The sequence below is a fragment of the Neolamprologus multifasciatus genome, chromosome 16, assembly GCF_963576455.1.
Source record: "Neolamprologus multifasciatus chromosome 16, fNeoMul1.2, whole genome shotgun sequence".
In the NCBI taxonomy this organism is placed as follows: domain Eukaryota; kingdom Metazoa; phylum Chordata; class Actinopteri; order Cichliformes; family Cichlidae; genus Neolamprologus; species Neolamprologus multifasciatus.
In genome coordinates, this window is record NC_140454.1 from 13719967 (window position 1) to 13742843 (window position 22877).

General features: G+C 41.3%; 1 protein-coding gene across 5 annotated transcripts; it reads left to right on the top strand.

The window, feature by feature from the left end:
• Positions 1-1222: 1222 nt before the first annotated feature.
• dcbld2 (discoidin, CUB and LCCL domain containing 2) lies at positions 1223-21948 on the top strand. Of its 5 annotated transcripts, none has more exons than XM_085134928.1 (15): positions 1223-1330; positions 4895-5119; positions 7175-7312; positions 10311-10362; positions 10447-10519; positions 12679-12812; positions 12985-13025; positions 13593-13793; positions 15802-15926; positions 16416-16563; positions 17586-17726; positions 17819-17909; positions 17996-18045; positions 18127-18264; positions 20063-21948. In XM_085134928.1, the coding sequence occupies exons 1-15, from the start codon at positions 1231-1233 to the stop codon at positions 20455-20457; spliced, it is 2052 nt and encodes a 683-aa protein (XP_084991054.1). In that variant the 5' UTR covers positions 1223-1230; the 3' UTR covers positions 20458-21948. The 5 variants fall into 5 exon arrangements, with proteins under 5 accessions (XP_084991054.1, XP_084991055.1, XP_084991056.1 ...); XM_085134929.1 differs by having other exon boundaries at positions 18130-18264; XM_085134930.1 differs by having other exon boundaries at positions 17586-17720.
• Positions 21949-22877: the final 929 nt, after the last annotated feature.

The window sequence follows — 22877 nt, forward strand, 5'->3', positions numbered from 1 at the left end:
ATAACACACAGTGTCGTGATTGGAGAAAACCAAACATAACATATTAACACAAACACCTGATACGAACTGTCAAGCATGGCGGTGGAGGGATGATGAGTGGGGGTTGTTTTGCACTGACAGGACCTGGATGCCTTGCTGTCACTGAGTCCACCACGAACTCCGACAGCTAATGCTCCATTTCCAAGAATTATTACTTTGTTTTCATTTAGATTATTAGTATTGTCATATGCATTGCTTTATTGCAGTTACAATCACAGTATCCTAAACATTACTATTATTTACTCTGTAAAAAGAAGAAGACTAAGATGAAGACTAAAAAATAAAATCACAGTGAGATGTGAAATAAAAAGTGTGTAAAAAATTAATAAAATGTTAAAAGCAGTAAATTCTATCATTTCATTGTCTATCTTTTTTTAAATAGCACCTTCTTTGTGTTGAACACTTTAATCTGTAAAACCCAGCATGATTTGGTCCTGTTTCAACTTTAAAATCCTATTCAGTGTTTTAATAATGGAATAGAACAATATGGCTTTATACAGCAGATCCTCTGACTTGCCCTTGCAGGATATGATCAGTTATTATTGACACCTGTGCTGTTCCTGCTCTGTCATGTCCAAACGTGTGTGAAAAAGAGATTCTCACAAAAAGAGCTTTTGTTTTTGAAACATGAGTAGACTACTCTCTGCAGGACTTTTACCTGAATAAAGGATTTAATTTCGCATTTACTAAGACTGGGAGAGTGTGGTTTAAGAAGCAAACAGAAGCACGGATTGTGGGGTCTGCAGGGTGTTGTCTAAGTGTTTCCTTTTGGTGACCAGGTGGATTTTTTGGGGGGTGGACGTTTTTATTATATGAGTGCAGCAGGTGCTGAAGGTTGGGGTGGGGGGTGCTTGCAGGCAGTACAGGACCATTTAGACCACTTGGGGGACTCGGGTATCCCAGTCCAGGAGGAGGAGCCTCGGTGGAGTGGAGGAAGTAGCTCCACAATAAGTGGATAAGTGTGTGTGCGTGTGGAGCGTTTACCTCCATAGTGTGTTTGTCGCAAACCACTGGACTATTGAGCGATAAGCCAAAAGAAAAGAGAAGAAAAGAAGAAAAAATCCTCAGGAAGACACCACCCGCGGACTGTATTTCGAAGAGATGAAGGGTTGCCTTTCTTTTTATTTCCACGGTACAGGTTGAATCAGCCGGCCAGGAAGCAAGCATTATGCATTCAGACTGCAGGCTGCTATGGGCAGAGCGGTAATGGTGGGCAGGGGACCGACAGGGGCTGGGGTTCTCGTCCTGTCGATACTCATCATTCTCACCACGGAGAGCTGGGGGCAGAAAGGTTTGTACCACTCTGCAGTGCAGCGACAACTGGACGAGCTGTGTGTGACCGCGGAAACCCGCGGCCATGCCGATTTAAAGTGTAAACACAGACGTGTCGATGTTTTGTGGGCTGTTTAAAGTGTGTTGTCATGGTCAACAAAACTTAAACCTACCTTACATGGCCCTGTGTGTGTGCGCGCGTGTACGTGGAGTTGAGCACAGCTCGCCACCGCCCGTCGTGATGTTTTTCTTTTTTGGTGTGAGACGGTTGTAGTAAAACCAGGCAAACCGGTTCCTAAAAAACGGATACTGTTGGGAAATAACTGCCGCCTTATAAAACGGGTGCTTACCGAATTAACGTGCTGCATGAAATGTTTTGGCTAACGTTGAAAGCAACAGTATTCTGCTTGTGTTTTTTTCCCTGGTGCCCCTGTTCTCTTTAAATTGACATAATCTTTTAATGGAGTCTGGTTTTTGAGGTCTCTGTACGAGAGGACAGCACGTTTGGGTGCTTGTGGCCTTGTTGCCTTTTTCAGGTAGCCCAATTTTTACTTTAAAGCTAGCATAACAACCCCGGGTAACAATATATTTTGGTTGGAGAATGCTAACATGACGCTATATTATAGCTAAATGCAAATATAAGTATATATATTTTAAAGTCAACAGTCCTCAGGTGGCCACAGATTGGGGGTGGGGTAGCAGTGGGGGTAATGCTGTAAACACGTGGACGTAGTGTGTCATAACTTGCATTTCACGTTAACTGTACATTCACATTAATAGATGGGTGTGATGATAGACATTTGCTTTCAGTATTGTTTCTTGAGCCTGAGAGCTCTCCTTTTATGAAAGTAATCTGCATCATACAGTTGCTCGGTAACTTTTGTGAGTCAGGGTGAGGGAAGCTGCTTTGTTTTTGTCCTGTTCATCTGGATAATGTCCACTGAGAGGCTCTTACGTAACTGCAGGTCCACAGAACATCGAGTTAGCACCATGAAGCGTGACTGCTTAGTGTTATCTCAGAGCCACACACAACATCCACAGACTCAGAGGCTTTGCTTTCTCTCTCACACACGCTCTGTTGAAACACAGCTTTTAATTTTTGAAAAAGTCTCTAAATCACCTCACATGTAATCGTTAACTTTCAGGTTCATGTGTTGTTCTCTGGAGAACAGCCAACATTTTCTTTTATTGTCTATAAAAACTAAACAAGAAGTAATACTTAGCCCTTCACTGAACACCATTACTGCATTGGATTACATAATTTAACAGGCACTGTTATTAAAAAGTATGGCAGCATTAAAAACTTTGTTTTTGTTGTTGACCAAATGCTATAAGTTTTCAAAAAGTAAGAAGTTCAAGTGTCATTACATCTGAATTTCTTGTGTATAGATTTTGCATAAAGTATGGCAGATATGTTAAAGTGAGAAACTGGTCATTCCACAAGTGTTTCACAAGCTAGTGGGCGACTTACAGTGAAATCCCTCCTGGACTCAGCAGCACTGGACACTTCTGCATGTGCCGCAAAGGTCATTATAAACAACAGGAATCAGTCGCTCTGGAAAGCAAACTGCGTTATGTGAGGACACCCTCACTAAATTAGCCCAAACATCTTTTTCTGTATTATGCTTTGCTGAAAAAAAAGAGAAAGATAGATACTAGTTCATATTGGTCAACATACACTCACCAGCCACAACATTTAGCTACACCTTGCTAAGTACTCGATCGGACCCCTGCCTTAATTCTTTATGGCATAGCTAAACCAAGGAAGCATTCCTGAGGGATCTTGGTCCATATTGACATGATTGAGATCTATCAACTGTTCAGCCTGTTTGAGCACAGTCAACTCATTGTCATGTTATAGAGTCCAGTATGAGATAATTTGAGCTTTGCGACATGGTGGTTTATCTTGCTGGAAGAAGCCATCAGGAGATGGCTAGACTGTCACTGATGTCATAGGTGGTACTCAAGTACATGATGCTCAGTTGGTGCTGAGGTGGCAGTGTACAAAAAACCCCATCCCCCACACCATTACACCACCACCAACAGCCTGAACTGTTGATACAAGGCAGGATGGATCATTTATTTCCTGATGTTTAAGCCAAATTCTGATCCTACCTCTTATCAAGACTCAACAAACCAGGCATTATTTTGTGGGTCTGTGAGTTGTAGCCTCAGCCTCAGCTGTGGCACCCAGTGTGGTCTTCTGCTTCTGTAGCCCTGCTACTTCAAGGTTTCATGTATCAGGCATTCAGAGATGCTCTTCTGTGCACCTTGGTTGTAATGAGTGGTTATTTGAATTTTGCCTTCCTGTCAAGTCAAACCTCTGACATCATCGGGGCATTTTTTGCCCACAGAACTGCCACCCACTGGATAATTTTTTCTTTTACGGGTCATTCTCTATATTCCCAAGAAATGGATCTCAGGAAAATCAGAGTACATCAGAAGTTTTGAAATATTCAATTCAGTCCAGTCCATCTGGCAACAAAAAGAACGTTTAAAGTCACTAAAATCACGTTTCTTCCTCATTATGATTCTTGGCTTGGTCAACTTTACAATTTCTATATGTCTAAATGCATTGAGCTGCAGTCATGTGATTGCCTGGTGAGATAATGGTGTTATCGATATGTTGAACAGGACAGCTTTCAACATTTTCCAGGGTTCACATGCATTGTCATTGTTAGTCCCTTTTAAAGGCGACGCTTGCCTCGAGTTCTTCACCTTTTTCTCAAAGACACCCTCTGGAGGAAGCTCATTTGCACTGCTTGTATGCAACATCATTGTTTCAGTCACTACCCACTGCTTGTGTCCATAGCACAAGGTAGGAATGTAGACAGAGTTAGTTAATCAACAGTTTTACTGTCACATCTACATTACTACACTACTTTAGTTCTTCCGCTTCACGCTGCAAAACGCCCAAGCATGAGGTCGAGAGCATCACCTGACGAAGTCAAGAGAGCCATATTGTGAGGTGATCCTGAGACCAGCAAAGTTGAGCCACTCCCCTACTTGGCTGCTCCTAGAAATTCTCTCCATAAAATTCAGAGAATCGCCTCAGAACTTTTCTGACCAGTTTATGATGTCATTGTGGTTAGAGCCATCTTTTATATATGGTCTGTGGATATAACCATTTTATGTATAACAGCTATTTTGTTGACTTTTTCAAAATGCTGAGTCAGTTTGAGCAGACTAAAGGTAAAGCCCCCGCCAGATGTGAAGCAATAAGCTGCTAGCTCGTTGCCTGTTTATACTTGTATTGGGGATCATTTTGAACTGCGGGGTAACTCAGCAGGACAGTGCAAGTTGAACTGACTTAAAATAAACCTCAGTTGTCACGTTTTTGCAATTAAATTGCTTAAGGAAACATTAAACCTTACATATCTTTGCTTGTTTTAAGTGAAACTGAGTAAATTTATTGTCTATTGCAACAAGATCTCAGTGACCATGAACACAACATCAACAAAAGCTAGTTTTTGCCCAGTAACCAAGAGATGTGGTGTTACTTTTATACTTTAGATGGTGTAAATCACACCCACTTTTTTCTTGCATTTCTTAAAACCCAAACTGTGTTTCTGTTGTTCCACAGGTGATGGCTGTGGCCCCAGTGTACTTGGCCCCGAGAGTGGGACTCTGTCCTCTCTGGGATACCCAAGGACGTATCCGAACAACACTGTGTGCGAGTGGGAGATCAGTGTGCTGCATGACAAGAGGATCCATTTTCTCTTTGCTTTATTGGACATTGAAGACAGCGACTGCCAGGTCAACTACCTCCGCCTGTACAACGGCATCGGTCCAAACAGGAGCGAGATTGGTGAGGGTGACAGGCGTATGTTAAACTGGACTTAATGTTTTGTAGAGGGCAAATCCAAGTTGTTAAAAATAAACATGCAGTAAACAATACAGAGTAAGGGAATCCTGCTTGTGTCAATATAAAGCAGCAGATCAGTCTGTGATAGGTTTTTGTCAGGTTTTGGACTGATCTTTGGAAAGCCCTTCTCTGTGCGTCATTCTAACACTGCCTGTTGGGTGTCAGAGTCTAGCAATTTTCTGAAATCGACAGTTCAACATTCACACCCACTCTGTGTCATGATTGGCCGGTGTCCAAAGATGAGAGAGACTGTACCCACAGTTTAATCATTTTTCTCTAGCTTTCCTTTCTTTTGTCACTCTTCTTACAAATAATGAACTACCATACTACTGAAGAGACTGTGTCATTGTTATTAACCCATTATCTTAATTCTGTTGCGTCTTCCTTTTCTTGATGATGTCTGGCTTTTCACTTCAGTGTTGTGTGCGGACGTTTGAAATGCCTGCAAACGCCTCTTCTTTCAGATGAGCTTGGAAAACGCGTCTTATGAGCAGATAATGAACATTATCTGTTTATAGGCACAGGAGAAATGTGGTTATTACATTAAAGGAGTTAAATGTCAGGAAATTGGAGGACATATTGTCTTTCACTGTTATAACCTCGCCATTGTAAGTTATTAGGCAGATTTCGCCCTGATCTCAGCCAAGGGTGGATTATTTTAAGCTATGGGTGTTTTTGGGCAGTTTAATACGCTAAAGTCAGAGTCATTGCATGATGCATAGGGAATATAAAGCCTGCTAAGGTCATGCGTTTGTTTCCAACATTGGTCTTTGCTAATACGAGGTGCTAATACATACTACTAATACAGATGCACAGCAGCGTCTCTGAGCCTTTTTATTATTGAGTTTCTCATATTTTTGCCATCAGACGTCTAACTTTGGTAGATCAGAAGCGATCAGAGCAATAAGAAAATTTTGGCCTATTATCACAAGTGTTATATTTAGTATAAACTGAGCAAAACTCATTTTCATTGCCAAAGCCATCCACCGAACTTCCAGAATCCAGGTCAAGATTTTTTACTTTCCTATTTTTGAAAAGGTTAGAACACTGTATCTTATTGTAATGATCATAGCGTATGTATGTACAAATACATACACATGCAGTGATTATAAACATCTATACGTTTAAAAAATGTATTATAAATACCAATTCTTCAGATTTTTTGTATATATTTTACTTTCGTCACCCCCGTCTGAATGCGTTGTTACGTTTGTGTCGCTATATCAGATTTAAAGTAACACATGCTTAAAATAATCAGTTGTAACATTTCTTATGTCTTTGTGCTATTTCCAATTAAATATTGGCTTTAAATGATTTACAAAATACTGCACTCTGCTTTCATCTCACACAGCCTCAGCAACAAGTTTATGCCTCCTAGAATATTAGTGAAATGTGCACATGTTGCTCACCTAATGGGTCTTTACCTGAACTGCGCTCACGGTCGAGGTCACATTTGTCATTTTACGTGCAATAACCTGTGAATTGAGCCAGACGAGCTGCTGCCTGATTGTGAAAATTTTCAATAACCAGATTGACAATGTCCCAAGGTTTTTGGAAACACTGTTGCCTTATATCAATCTAAAATATTGCTATGTATGGGTGTAAAGCATTGGAAAGTGTATTATAATACATGATGGTGCACATGAATATCTCAACAAATATATCAGTCTGTGGCTGACGAGTCTGCATCATATTTATGTTATTATTATAATATATTTATATTATAATTTAGGCCATTATGACCATGAAGGAGGTGTTAGGTTGCTCTTTATCAGAAGGTTAAGGTAAAGACCTGCATTTAACTTGGTGAATCCTGGAGAAAGAAAATTAGATTGACTTTTCCCAGAATATATCCGAGACACTCCTCAAGTCCATCTTACTTAATAAAACTGATGAAATCTTGTTTCTGTGGTTTTGTGTTGTTTTTTTCGTTTTGTTTTTTGGGGCATTAATTTGTGTGACTGACCAGCCTCTTTGTATCCCTGTTCTGCTTAACAGTGAAACTCTGCGGGTTGGGTCTGAAGGTTGAACATCTGTTCAATTCCACTGGCAACCAGGCCACTGTGCAGTTCATGAGTGGGACCCACCATACTGGACGCGGTTTCTACCTGTCCTACTCCACCACTGAACACGCAGGTAACGGCAGACTCTCAGCTCACCCACGCCGAAGTCTCTCATCGTCTTCTTATCATCCCAGCCTGCAGTAACAGTCGTGTGGTTCAGAAATCTCAAGTTTGAGCTTGTGTGCACGTCTGCTTCGGCCCCGGGGGTGGGGGAATAAGACTTGATTCAGCGATTGTGAGTTTGGGTTAATCACAGCTATTTCGTTCTGCACCTTCACATTATTTTAACAGCTCTGAAGTAATCTGGGTGTTCTGGAAAAGTCTTGCACGCAGATCAGTAACACATGGGTTTGTCTAAAAGCTGGCAACCTGTTACTGTTGGTGTGTGAGAACTGCAGATCTCCCTCCTGTTGGATCATCCAGTTTTCTCTATGTTTGTCAAAAATCCTGCCGGTGTTAGTGGATGAAAACGTCAGTCGATCAGTCTGGGCAAAAGTGATACACCTAATTGGCCAACACTGCAACCTCTAGACGGGACTGTCTAAGTCTTCTGTTTCTAATGGGTAAAGTTGGAACAGGTCTGACTTTCTACGGCTGCCTTAAACATCTTTTTGAGGATTGTGCAGTTTTTCCACTGGGCCAATTCAGATGTGTCCAAACACTTGGAACCAAGAGAATCTTTAATGGGGCTGGGCAGGGAGGGTGACTTGACATTTTATTTTGCTAATTTAATCATCTGCCTCTTAAAGAATTCCATTTGGTAAATAACAAACTGATGTAATGGAGTTGAAAGCACGTGCGTGCTAATAAATAGATATTTGGCCATTGTGCACATTCTTGGTGCTAGTTTCTGGGAAATAACCCTTCTTCAATGTCCACTGTGCTTAAAAACAATGTCACTCTAAGTCATATTTGAAAACTAGTGCTTTTGTATTGCCTGGATATTTAATATCATATATTAGTCGCAACAAGTTAGTCAATTAGAGGCTGCAGAACATCCTTTCATCTGATTGCTCGATTTAAATCCTTTGGCTTTTTTCCCCCAGTTTAAAAAGAAAATGGTTCTAAATATTTGTGTGTTTGTGCAAAAAGGCCCTTCACACACACACCGGCTAATATGTTCTCATACTGACAGTGTTATATGTATGTTGAATGTTTTTATGATCAGGACCAATGTAGATGACATGCATGCCTCATTATCCTATAAGCAAACGATATCCATGGTGATAAAAAGACCTCACAAAAAAAGAAAGGTGGGAGTTGAATAGAGAACTGTGTGTTCACTTCTGTGGCGACGGCGCTCGAGGCCGCATGAGAGGCTTTTTCCGATGTGGTGTTTGCTCACCGCTGAATACGAATTTAAACATGCAGCAAAGATAAGGAGCTGCTCTGCTGTGAATGTGATGTTGCCATCAGCCACATGTCTGGAATTCCAGCTGCAGTATGGGCAGGGTGATCATGCTAGTGGGCATCGTTTCAGATGGCTGTTTTTCTTACATAAATGCGAGAACAGCGAGGGGTGGCATGAGCAGATGCTAACCACTGAATGTGCACAATTTTGGGTTTGGCCAGATTGAAAATTAGCAGCATACCATGACTGGGGGAAAAAAAGTAAATCTACTGTTTTCTTACTGGATGTGTTCCCACTGGGCTGTGATGGTTAAAGCTGAGTGTAGTTAATGAAAGTAGCAGGGAGGGGGTGAAGGAATATCCAGACTTTTTGGGAAGTGGAAAAGGGGCAAAGCCACAGTGAAGCCACAATGGCACTGAGGGGTAAAAGGAAGTGAGAGTAATTGAAAAAATATTCATGGTTTGTGGTTTTATTGTAAGACTTGCATCCTGTGAGAAAGTCCTAATTGCGCTCAACTGTGATATATACACAGTAGTGAGGTTGCAGGATTAGATGAATTGTAATGGACGCGAGAAACAGCCGGTGGCAGCTCGATCCAAGTCACTCACGTTAGAGTTCTGCACAGGGACAATGGGGACAAAGCTGTACGTTAGCTTAATTACCAAGGATTTAAAAGTAGAGATTTATTTCCTTAGTAAGCATCTCCCTTGTTTCTGAAGACGTGCCTCGTCATGTGGATGCTTTGGAGATAAATGGATAATTGGAGCCACAAGAAGAAAGCCGCAGCAGTGACGTGTGTGCGACGCAGTAATATTTTTGTCATGGCGGTTATCTCAGCTCGACTGAATCACACTGCAAGGTAAACAAGGCCATCAGTGCGCCCAGCCACTTTTTCCACAAAGGCGCTGATGTCTTGTAACTGATGCATGCAGATGAGCGTGGGTGGACAGTTTGCACAGCTAAGTAACTGAGTAACCATGGTGATTGGGGGTGTTTGTCATTTTTTTGACTCATTGGTTGGTCTGCCAGATAAAGGGTTTTATTTTTCTCTTTGTAATGTGGTGAAGACTCCCACACACTGACCATCTCCACGAGGTTTATTTACACTTCTTAGTAGCCCACATCATCCTGTTGGACTTCACGTCCACACCCAACTCACATACCCCTCCAATAACACACATCCTTCACTGGATGACTTTAACGTGTTCGACCTAGATGTGAAAAATGACCAAATTTGCTCCAAAATGAACTGATTCCAGCTACTTAATGCAATTACTTTGCTGTGTTTATTTGTCTGCTGTGATCTACTGAACATCTGCTCGCTTGAACAACACAAAATAAATAAAAAAACATTTCAACCTGAGTGCTCTGGATGGTTGCTTTTAGCCAGTCTAGCAACGGTGCACTCTGTTGAATGGTCCATCTCACCACTTTGCTCCACAGCTGTTTAATGTTTAATGTACCCACCCTCGTGGCACTCCGAGGAAACCCAGTGGGGCTTATGATTCACTCACTGTCACCGTGAGGCCAAATTTAGTCAGAACGTTGGATTTGTCGAAATGTATGTTTAACATTAATCAGCGATTACGATGATGATTAGCTGGATATGGTAAACGGTTCAAAAGGTAAAGAAACTGAAAGGGTGGATTTAAGAAGAAAAAAAAAAGTGGGTGATACTTGCAGAGAAACCAGTTCTGACGCTGTTTATTTGCCTTTGCAGATCTAATCACCTGCATGGACAAGGGAATGAACTTCACCGAGGCAGAGTACAGGTAAACAGAGTTTGCTTTTTGTGCATGTCGGCGCACTGATTATACTGGTGGATAAGAATTGTGCACGTGCCGCTCTCTTTTTAGGAAGTACTGTCCGGCAGGCTGCTTGACATCTACAGAGGAGATTTCTGGAACTATACCCAATGGTTACAGAGAGGTGGGTAGACGCCCCGTCTATGCACAGACATACACGTGCATCGCTTTTATTTATGTTTTCTTAGCTACAAGTTATCTTTGTGAAGGAGGCGAAAGGAGCGGTTGCTCAAACGTGTCTTGGATTGATGACCTCACAGCACCCCCGCTGCGTGTGAGGTCACGGGCACTAAGTCTCACTAAGGTTGATGACCTCATGTTTAGAGCTTGAGGATGTCTCATAAGGAGCGAAGGGAGGAAGGGAGCGAGAGAGGGAGTGGTGCTGCTGGCTGACGGGAGGATAGGGAGGAGCGTGGGGTTGTGCTTCAGGGAACGAGGCGCCCCACAGGAACAGAGGAGGGGCAGGGTCAGCGGGTGAAAGGGAGGTGAGATAATAGTTTGGACGAAAATAATAACCTTGTAATCCAGTCCAGCTGCAGGAGGGTGCTGAGCAGGGCTGTGTGTGTGTGTGTGTGTGTGTGTGTGGTGTGTTTTTGGAGAGCAAAAAGCCTGAAGAGTGAATCAGTGTGATTAGAAGTTGGAGAAACCCTTTGTGTACGTGCATGCCGGAGCCGCTTTTGCTTGTCTGCATGTGATTCATTCGTGATTGTGTCTTTGTGAGTGTGGAATATGATGGTGAGTGTGTGCGTCTCTCACAAGGATCAGTTTCTACACCCAGATCATAATCCTGCAGCTGACTTTAGTTTTTTTAATAGTTTTACTTCACAGATTTATTCGGTGATCCATGTTCTACTATTTATTTATTTATTAAAATTTCCATCTCCCACTTATAACACGTGTTAGTCTTGTGTGTTAGCGTGGTTTCCTCTGCTGGAGGCAGGGCAGTGTGGTTTGGAGCATTACTTTGTGTTTGTGTTAGTGGTTTTGGCTGGCTCTCTTAAGGATGCGGTATGTGTTTTTGGGGAAGTTTAAGAGTCACACGGAAAGTGTTGATTGCTTGTGGCAGCCTCTAACTGCTATGCGTGTTTGTGAATACATGCGTGGGCTTGTCACTATTCCCCCCCCCCCCCCCCCCCCAATCTTCCCCCACAATGCCAGCGTGGGTCTTTCCCGTAAGACGATTTTCCCCCTCGCACCACCAGCTGCTCATCGGAAGGAGCTCGTGGCCAGAGCGGGATCAGGTTTTGTCAGTTTCTCAGTGATGTGGCACCAGGTTTTGACAGGAATGCAGCTGGGAGGGAATCATTACCTTCATTGCCACTTATTATCCTCTGTGCACACAAGTGACATCATCCTGACTCATCAGCCTTTATCTCCCTCGGTTTGAAGGTTAAGCTATTATGCTGCAAAGCGGTACTGCCTGTTTCCACTCAGCAGCTTGAAAATGGAGCAAATTTGTAATGGCACCACATGTGTGCCACATAGGAACGCCACTACTACTCAGATTGTCTTTCCTTTTCCAAAACTTCATGATTCCAAAAAGTTTAACTTTTCAAAGTCTGTGTTTGTGAGGTAGTAAAGATATGGTTTTCAATTTATTTATTTATTTTTTTTAGCAAAGAAACATAAAATGAAGCGTTTTTCTATTGATGAATCAACTTGTGGGTCCTCTGTTGAGGGGGGGAATCCATCCATCCATCCATCCATCCAGTTATCACAGGGGAAGAGGCGGGGTGCATCTGAAAGCCTTTTTCTAGTCTGTTTCTACTCTATATTCAGACTTTATGCTAAAAATTTTTGCAAACTAATATGACCAGTCGTACATTAACAACATCAATGACAATGGCCCAACAGACTACAAGTCACAAGACTACAACATGCGGTCCACATTCATGCAGACAGGAACGACTGGTAGAAAACAGAAACATCAAGACTGGATGTTTCTCTTGTGACCTGCGAGGTCTGATAAGGTGAAAGAAGTGGACTTTTTAGGTGATTTAAAGTGGTTATAGTAGAAAACAAAGTCTCTCTGAGATGACACTGTTTAACTTTCATTCAAATTTCAACCTCTTTAAATGTCCTTGAGTGATTTAGAAATAGCAAGAATTTTTTTTATTTAATCTCGTGAAAAGTGCATTTCAGATGTTAGTTGTATCTTTTATTTTGGTGAATCAGGTCTGATTCACTTACTATTTAGTTAATCTGATCTGGTTTGTAACAACAAAAGGACATAATAATAATAAGAATACATCAGTTTAATCCTTTGTTCCTTTCGTTCCACAGTCCTCCCCTCTGTGTGTGGCAGCAATCCATGCAGGTGTGGTGTCCAATGCAGCAGGAGGGAATATCAGTGTGGTCAACAGCAAAGGCATCTCTCACTATGAGGGCACACTGGCTAACAATGTCACTTCCACTGTGTAAGAGATTCACCACAGTACACACATGCTCTTCTTCTCTGTTTGCTCCTCTTATTAAACCAGATGTAGTTGGTCTCTGTCCTAGAGAAGGTTAAATATATATGCAAATATAAATGATTCTGACAGTTTGGTAAATCATAATATTTGCTGGATCTTCTTTCTTACTCCTTAGAGGAACTCGGTCAGATAGCCTGTTCACCTTCACGACCAACGGTGAGTCATCCAGGGTCTTTGCTGTATTGTTTTTCCTATTAAGGACATGATTTTCAGATTCTGTTCACTTGCTGTCGATGACATGTTTTTGTGAGAAATACAAGATACAATTTAAAATTGATTTGTAAATAAGTTGCTTAAATGTTTTATAGGTTGCTTAAGAAACATCCTCTGTTTATCAACGGGGGGAAAACAAGGGAAAGAGACACTTGTTTAAAGAATTATGATGAATTTCACTTCCTTACTGTCATTATTTTGGTAGGGGTGTTTTTAGGTGCTTGTATGTCATTATTTTGTCAGGGGGCTTTTTAAAATGTGATTGTCTGTAAAGAAAATATCATGTCCGAGCTGTAAAATTCTACAGGGCTCCAAATCTAATGTCAGAGACTGGACGTCCAAATATTTTGGGGGACTTTCCCCTGGAATTTCTGTTGCTACAGGCGTCATCAACTAGGATGTAAATCTTGAAGATTATTTTTTTTAATGTAATGCAACCCAAGCTTTATTTCATTTCTTAAAGATTTTCTATTCTTATTAATGAAGCTAAGGGTCTGTTTGTGCTTTCAGGCTGCTATGGAACGCTGGGTTTGGCATCTGGGGGCGTTGCCGATACTCAGCTCAGTGCTTCATCTGTGTTGGACTGGAGCACTCGTGTGTGGGCACCGTCAGGGGCACGGCTCAAAAAGGAGGGACTGTCATGGGCCCCTTCTCAGAGTGACCAGCAGCAGTGGCTGCAGGTAGATCTCAAGAAGGAGAAGCGGATCACAGGTAAACAAAATTCTAATAACAAAGTTATGTTCATTCAATAAACACAACACATACACATACATTACAGCCACTGTCTCTAATTTAGGTTATAGGCTTAGCTGTAAAATCTCACCAGGCTTCAGTGGATGATTGGCTGGTGATTCTCTGACGTTGTCTTGTATAAAACATCAACTGTATATAAGTAACTTAGATTTAACATATACGATCCTTCCCCCTCCTGTATAGTGAATGATTACAATAATATCTTACTTTCAAATCACATACCCATACGGGTGCATTTATACCTATCCATTGATATATACATGTAAAGAGTGAACGTATTAATGTATTCATATACACATATTAGGGCTGTGCGATATGACCAAAATCTCATATCCCAATATAAGAATTCTATCGTCCGATAATGATATAAATCACAAAAATGTAAATTCTGTAAATCTCGGGCAGCTCGACTTGCGGGAACTGTTTCCAGCTGGGCGTCGTGTACCTGAAGTCGAGTGTTTTAACCGATGCATGAAACTATACATTTTTAGACATAAGTTGTAACGGCCGCCGTTTTCTTTGTGTATTTATCACACGGCGTGCTGCGGGTGAAGCCTGTTCTAACGTTTGAGTCTAAGGTTTATTTTTTAGCACCTGACGGCTCTTTTTTAAATTCTCATCCGTAAATAATCTGCTCTTTCACGTGATTCCGTTTATTTTGAAAAGTGTCAACAGGATCTTGAGCTTTATTGTGAAAGGTTTATGTGGAAAATAAACAAGCGGACATACGATGGTTTTACAGTTGTTGCTAACGAAAACTCATGAAAACAGGTGCTTGTCCGTCTGTAGTGTGGTTATATAAAATATAAGAGAAAGAGAGAACTTTAAGAAATTAATATAGCCACTACAGTGACCATCTAAACGATGAAAAAATATTGCCGTAAACAGTTTATTTTGCGACACCACGAAACAAACAATAGCAAATGATACAATAGATGTTTTTATATCGTCATCCGATATATATCGAACAGCCCTAACACATATGTACATACACTCACATGCATATGTACATATACACCTTTGAATGCCTATATGGACATTCAGATACCACTCAGAGCTTCCTCATCAGTATTTTAGGAAAATGTTTGAACATTTCTGTGTATATGTAGTGTGCATGCCATGGGCACAGTTATAGCCCCTTCCAGACATTTGTGTTATGAGTCATTATTGTTGTTCTCAATTCAGAAGGCAGTTGCTTACTTCTGAGCCTCTATAAAAGGGGCGGGGAAGTTGCACCACTGGCAGGCCACAAGCGTTTGGTTGATGCTAAAAAAAAAAAATAAAAAAAAAAAATTATATATCAAAAATAGAATTCAAACTGGTCATAGCAAATGGCTGCTCTTCCCTGAGCCTAAATCTGCCGTTGGGTTCTTCCTGTAAAAAGGGAGTTTTTCCTCCCCACTGTTGCAAAGCGCTAACGCAAAGGGGATCGTCTGGTTGTTGGGCTTTCTCTTTATTATTGTACGCTTTTTACCTTACAATATAAAGTGCCTTGAGGAAGTGTTGTGGTGATTTGGCACTATATACATAGAATAAAATAAACCTTTTGCAAATTAATGAAATAAACAATTTTACAATATCTATGACTTTTTACTACTTATGTTATAATATAATTTCTATATAGTGAGGTGAGGTACGCCATCTCATTTACAACGGAGGCAAAGACTTGATCATAGCTGAGATGATGATTGCATAAAAACAGATCTAAGAGATACCAGAGCTCAAGCTTCACAACAAATGCATTCCATGTAAACCATTTACTGTATGTGGCGCTTGAGAACACCTGATGCAAGACTGTGGTTTCCATAGAACTCAGTATCTCTTCTCATCTCTGATAAAAACGGCAGACGGTAAATACAGGATGTGGTAAATGGGGAGTGATTCTGGACACAGCCGCAGTCCTGAGCTTTCAGTCGAGTCAGCTGTACGTCATCTTCCTGTTTCCTCTCTCTGTGCATGCATCCAGGAATCATCACCACTGGTTCTACCCTCAGCGAGGAAAAGTGTTACGTTTCAGCATACCGGGTCCTGTACAGTAACGACGGCAAGCAGTGGTCCGGCTACAAAGAATCAAATTCTGTACAAAACAAGGTAATTAATAAACCCTGCTCGCTCAACAGTTACAAAAACAAAAAGAGTGCAAAGCAAAATGACGTAACCCCCTTCTTCCAATTGGTGCAGATGGACCAAAATATCACTTTAGAAGTCTGCAGAGACACTAATATGGATTGTTACCAGAGCAGCTACTATTGACTAAGAGATGTTTATGGCAGGAAATTGGAGCAGTCAGTGGTTTGAGTTAAGTGCTGTGGTAGACAAGTCTGGACACTCGGGCATTAATAATGGATGGATATGGATTTAGTGGCAGAGTTCTTGGGCTGAAACTGCTGTCTATCAGTTCCTTTCTACTGGGATTCTCAGTCTCATATTGTGTGGAGGAAAGTAATTATTAGCTTGCCAAGTTGGAAAGTAATCAGCTTATAGTGCATTTGTCCTCAAACCGAATTGTTCCTGCAGCTGTTACTACAGTTGGGTTCAAACCTCTGACACAAATAAGACAGCTTGTTATTATTTTGTTAGATATTTCAAGGCAACAACAACTACGGAGACGAGGTGCGGAATAACTTCATTCCACCAATCGTGGCCCGGTTTGTGAGGATCAATCCCATCTCGTGGTACAAGAGAATTGCACTCAAGTTGGAGCTGCTTGGCTGCCAAGTTCCTTCAGGTAAACGGCATGTTTACTGGCAGATCAGCAAAGTGAGCTGATCAACACAGATGTATGTATTGTGCAAATGTTTCGAGACACCGCTCATTTCTTTATATTTTGCTTCTCTGGAGCCAGGCTTTCTCTCCAAAGTTTTTCTTGTTCCTGATTATTATTCAACTACTTAATACTGGCCTATGAATCATTTAAGCAAAAAAAAAAAAAACAACAACAAAACAAACAAACCAAAAAAAACGACACCAAACTCGGATGAACTATAATTGTCTCCCCATATAACAGACAAACTAACCAAAGAGCCAATTTTCAATTTAGATTTAAATTTAAAATCTTTGTTACTAGTTACTAGATGGTTTCAGTGGAAGAGTGGTTGGCACGAAACTTTAAGTCTTAAGGAAGGGAAACATGGAGAAAAGAGATGCCAAATTATAGAATAACAAAACTAAAAATCAGGGGGAGGGGAGGTCAAACAGCAGTGAGCATGTACAGCTACATGTAAAACATGGTGGAGGTGCTTTCATGGTTTGGGGCTATATTTCAGCCAGTGGTGTTGTCAAAGTTGGTGCAGTACCACCTGGAAAGCAGTAAAAACATATCTGAATAGGGAAAAAAAACACAATGGAACACCTCTAAGTCATGGATTGGCCTCCCAGGGCTAGGATCTCATTACTGAAGGAGTGTTGAATCATCTTGATGGAACAGAACAAAAGGCAGCCAACATCCAAAGAAGAGGTTTGAATGTCTTTTAAGATGGACAACTATTCCTGAAGGCTGCTTAAATAGATTATACAAATGCTGCCTAGCAGAGATCAGGCTGTGTTGAAGAATCAAGGTGGTCATACCAAATGTTCACTTTCAAGCCCATTAGAATTGTACAAACTGTGTATTTCTATTCAATATTTCCACATTTCATTAACTTGCTAGAACAAAATGTTTCCATTTTCCCAGCAACAAATAAAGAACTGCAGGGTGGCTTGAGACATTAGCACCGTACTGGAAGTACATTTGTATTCATTTATTTGCAGAAAGGCGCACGACAGATTTGAGGCCAAGGATGTCCCCTCCCCGTCGTACTCCTGGCGGCACAAAACATCCACCTCACCTTGGCCAAACAACACCTACCCCGAACATAAGAAACACCACCATGCCTCCCCACACTGGTAAAGGTGCGTGCAGTTTTTGACAACAACACTTAAAAAAAATAGTATTTTATATTATAATAACTTTGTGCATCCCCCCCCCCCCCCCCCCCTTTTAGATGTGACTCTGGCAGCAGTCCTGGTTCCTGTGTTGGTCATGGTTGTGACTCTCATCCTGATTGTGTGTTGTGCTTGCCATTGGAAGAACAGGTATTCATCTTCTTCTTTCTTCGTGTTTTTGTTTTCTTTATTTTTTGTTGTTTTTTTGCCCTTTTGACTTTACTCGTCTCTGACAGGAAAAAGACTTCTGAGGGAACGTATGATCTTCCTCACTTGGATAGCACAGGTACGTCATCACCGTGCAGGACAGCTCAGTTTGCCTGGATGTGTTTTGTGGACTTACTGTTGCACCTCTGTGCATCTGTAGCAGACTGGTGGAAAAGCATGAAGCAGCTACTGCCCTCCAAGATGGTGGAGACGGAGGATTCGGTGCGATACAGCAGCAGTGAAGTCAGCCGGCTAACGGGGAGGGGTGTCGTACCAGGGCTACATGCTGAACCTGCAGGTAAATGCTGTCGCCTGCAGGAGCTGCTGAAGTAACCAGACGTTCTTAGTACAGGGTACTGTATTGATCTGTTGTTTGCATATTAACTTACACTTGATAGATGCCTCCAGTATGTTAACATAAATCATTCAGTGGTTCAGTAGAATCAGTGCTAATTTTGTCGAATTAGGTTTGTATTTATTTACATGCAGTGTTTGAAAAATGCATCTGCAGCCATCCTGATTTCTTTTTTTAAATATTGTTTTTATGCATATTTGTTACACTTATACATTTCAGATCATGTAAGTAATTTAAATCTTAGACAAAGAAAACCAGACTAAACACACAGTGCGGATTTTAAATGATGATTTCTTTTATTGAGGGGGAAAAAGTGATTCAGACCTACCTGGCCCTGTGCAAAAATGTAATTGCCCCCTAAACCTAATAACAGGTTATGCCACCCTTGGCAGCAAAAACTGTAACCAAATGTTTGCAGTAACATAACGACTAATCTTTGACATCACTGCGGAGGAATTTAGGACGGCTCTTCTTTGCAGAATTGTTTTAATTTAGACCCATTGGAAGCTTTTCCCAGCATGAACAGCTTGTTTAAGGTCTTCCCATTGTCCTGCTGCGTAACCCAGGTGTGCTTGAGCTTCAAGAACTTCTGGAAAAAAAATGAATTCAGGATTCCACCAATGACTGCAGTTAAGTTATCCTGAAGCAGCGAAGCAGCAAAGCAGCCCTAGTCCATGACTCTACCACCACGTTTGACTCTTGGTTTGATGTTGTTCTGGGGGATTGTGTGGTTCACTGGAACCTTAGAAATGCTTTTGTAGCCCTTTTCTACTTTAGCTCCAGACTGATAGGTGTCAGTGACTTTGTTTCACAGCTGTTTCTTTAGCTTGTAGCTTGATTTGTTGCTTTTTGAGATCTCTTAGCCTGCTTCAGGTTCGACAGGTACAACAGGTTCTGTTTGAGTGATTTCTTGATTCAACAGGTCTTACAGTAATCAGGTCTGGTTGTGGAAAGTGACATTTACCACAGGTTTCCAAAAAATGTCATTAATCACAGTTAAGTGGGGGAAATAGTATTTTCCCCCCTTAATAAATGTTATAATTTAAAAACTCAAAATTTTGTGCTTCTGTTAAAATTGGTTTGATCTGAACCAATTAAGTGTGACAAATATGCAAACAAATAACAAATTTGGAAGGGGGCAAATATTTATTCACAACACTGTAAAATGTGTTTCTATCTAGTGTTTTCTTTTTCACACAAATCCAGAATCAAAGACTTTCACTTCCTGTCTGTAGCACTTAGCTCTGAGTGCACACATTCAATATGTGAGTGGTATTTATCTGATGTCCTCTAAATAAATCACACTTCTTAACATGTGAAGCTGTGACACAGATGTCTATTTTTATCAGTTAACTGATGGTTTTGTTCTTTCTGTAGAGTATTTGGCTAAAACAAAAAAAAGGATTGAATAACATGCTTTTATATATACCAGTTTTTCCCACTTCAGGGCAGAGTTAAGTTTCGGGAAAGATTAGATATCCAATTAGTTTTCCACTAATTGGAGGGTTAGCGGTTTGATTCCCCACATCCTGGATTGCTGCTATAAACCTCTGTGCAGCTGCAGATTGCTTCTATAAAATTAGAAAGTTAAAGGCTTTTGTAACATAGAAATTCAATTGTTAATCGGTTTTCTTAGTTGCTTAGCGTTCTAGAGAATTTGGGAGCAATTTCAAGAGGTAACCTGGTATCTGTAAGATGCCCTTGATTTTTAATATTTCTTTACTGTACACTTTCCTTTCAGAATATGCCCAACCACTCGTAAGTGGCGTTACAACATTAGGAGCAAGGTCAACCTTTAAACCAGATGATGGGCCTTCCCCAAGATACTCTGATCCAGACCTGTATGACGCCCCCATCTCTTCAGGTTTATGCCACGCCTACGCCGAACCCCTGCCATCTTCAGGATCTGAATACGCTACGCCCATTGTGGTTGACATGGGTTTGAAGCAGCCCTCGACTTTGTGTAATTTCATGGGCGCCAGGCCCGGCTCACTGCATCCATGGACAGACAGTGGCCAGTCAGGGAGCACTGCATATGATAGACCCAAAATTTCCACTGAACTTGCCACACCCACTGAGGATCTGACTTATCAGGTACCTCAAAAAAGCACTCAAAAGCCAACAGGACAGGGCTGAAATGCTTGAATGCACATGGCCTTAATCTGCCCCTCACTACCAACGCGACCCAGAGGATAAAGATGGGGTTGAGAGCCGTTGAGCTTTGGGCTTGAGTCTTGAATGAACACTACCTTCGCTTTAGATTCATCCGGAGATGTCTGTTTCCTAATTGTTTCTGCATGGCCACAAACAGCTTGTGTAGTGCCATTAGAGTCCTATCACTGAAATCACAAAGATGAATGTGCTCGTGCCAGGCGTGAGTCGGAAATGGATGAACGGAAAGAGTGGAGGGTGAAAAGAAGAAAGCTGACTACTATTTGACAAAGACTTTGTCCCTGTTTTGTGATTTTTATTTTTTTTCTCTTTTTAAAGGTCTTGCATCCTGTGAAACTGTGATTTCCATTCTGCCGCTGTCTGTTACACACTAAACTAGATCCAACTGAAATGTACCCGATGATTTACATCCATCGAATCTGAGGGTTTTCGTACTGAATTAATTGCATGTTGAAGAGTTTCTCGTTTGCGGCGAGACTCTTGCTTTCCACGGTACGTCGTTGTCTTATTTTGTTTTAAAAGCATGACTTGAAATTGTGTATAGTTCTAGTAATTCCATTACTGCAAGCCTGTTTAAAAACTCAAATGATTTATGAATATTTATTTTTTATTTCACATCCTGCTGATGAGGAGAGACTCTTTGATTTTAAGCATCCCGCCACTCAGTAACGCGCTGTTGTTGACACCTGACTGACAGTAAAGTTCGTTTTATAGATGTATAAAAGAAAGGGTCAGGAGAATCAATCCAGTGAACGTCCAAAAATCCTCTTTTTGTAGTATTGGGAGACCAAATGTTGCCTTTTCTGTGTTTATGCAATGTTGATTCACAACAGAGCCGACTTTCACAATCGTGCCAACATCCCAAGTTTAGCCAAATAAATATTTGCGCAGTCTTAACTGATTTATTTTTTTCTGTTTTCTACATTGTTGGATGAAAGAAAAGGTACAAGTAAAAAGCGGTAGATGAGCAAACATGTTACAGCTGTGATAACTTTATAGTTTGTGTGTTTCTTAGATCGTGTTTTGTGGATCGTGGTGATTGTCTGGTGATGAAATTGGGTGTTGTGACTTGTTCCATTATTCGTATCTCTGTGCATCAGTGTCTGTACGTGCGTAAAGCTGTCGTCATATTTTGGCCTTGTGGGGTTTTTGGACAATTTACAGTGTGGCTTATAGTAGGACGTCGTCTGTAGCACCGATAGACCTGCGTTCCTCTCCTTCGCCTGTGCTACTCATCTGCAGGTGGAGGAGAAATGCAGAACAAGCTGCTTCATATCTTTTACGAGAACAGCAACCTGATCCTAAAGGTGTTGTTCCAACAGCTGTGCCACTGTCACACTTTGATCGTGCTCAGTAACCAGTTTTCCAGAGCTCCAGGTGCTCCCTGGTCACAGAAGGGTTGAGTTTGTGGCTCTCACTGATTGTATATAGAAATAAAGAGTTTTTAAAAGAAAATGTTGTAGTACTTGGTATTTTTCAAGAAGATTTACTAATTATTTGTTTGTTTCTGTTTAATGTTTGGGTTGAATCCAGCCTGGTGGCCTTTCTGTGTGGAGTTGGATGTTCTCGTTGTCTGTATGGGTTCTTCTGCAGGTATTCTAACTTCCTCCCACAGTGCAAAGACATGCATGGGTTTAGGTTAACTGGTAACTCTGAATTGACAATAGGTGTTAATGCGAGTGTTGGAGGGTTAACAGTCTTTGTGTTAACCCTCCAACAGGTTAGTGGCCTGTCCTGGGTGTACTCTCCCTCTTGCCCTATGACAGCTTGGATTGCCTCCAGCCCATCTATGACCCCGAGTTGGATAAGTGGAAGAGAATGGATGGATGTTTTTCCTTTATTTTTTTTGTGAAAGCTTTAACGTAACAACCCCACACCATAAAAGATGCCTCACCCTTTATGCTGGACTGTGAGCTATCAACTTGCTAATTACTGCCACGTTTTATGTTCATGTTCTCTCCCCACCCCAGAAAGAGTAACATGGGTCTCAAACTACTTCCTCAGGATTTGCTTGTCCAGTGTGTTGGACTGCCAGTGTAGCAGTTAACACATGGAAGACTGGCAGGAGACAAAATCCCAGTCTAAGAAGCTAGAGTGCTCTCAGCACCAAGCCTGGATAAACGGGATTGTGTAAAATCTAATCTACAATCAAATGTGGCTCAATCTGCTGCGGTGACCCGTTGGGAAATAAGAGAGGGGCCAAAGTACCTTCAGTACGTTTGACAAATACTGCAAAATTACACCCACTTCCTTCGACCTGCCCATGCTTGTAGTTTCAATTTGTAACTTAGTACAGCAATACGCTAACAACTGAACCTGTAAATGTTTGCATTTAGCTAGGCTGCAGCTTCTTAGTACTGTCAAATGATGGTGTGGTGTGAAGT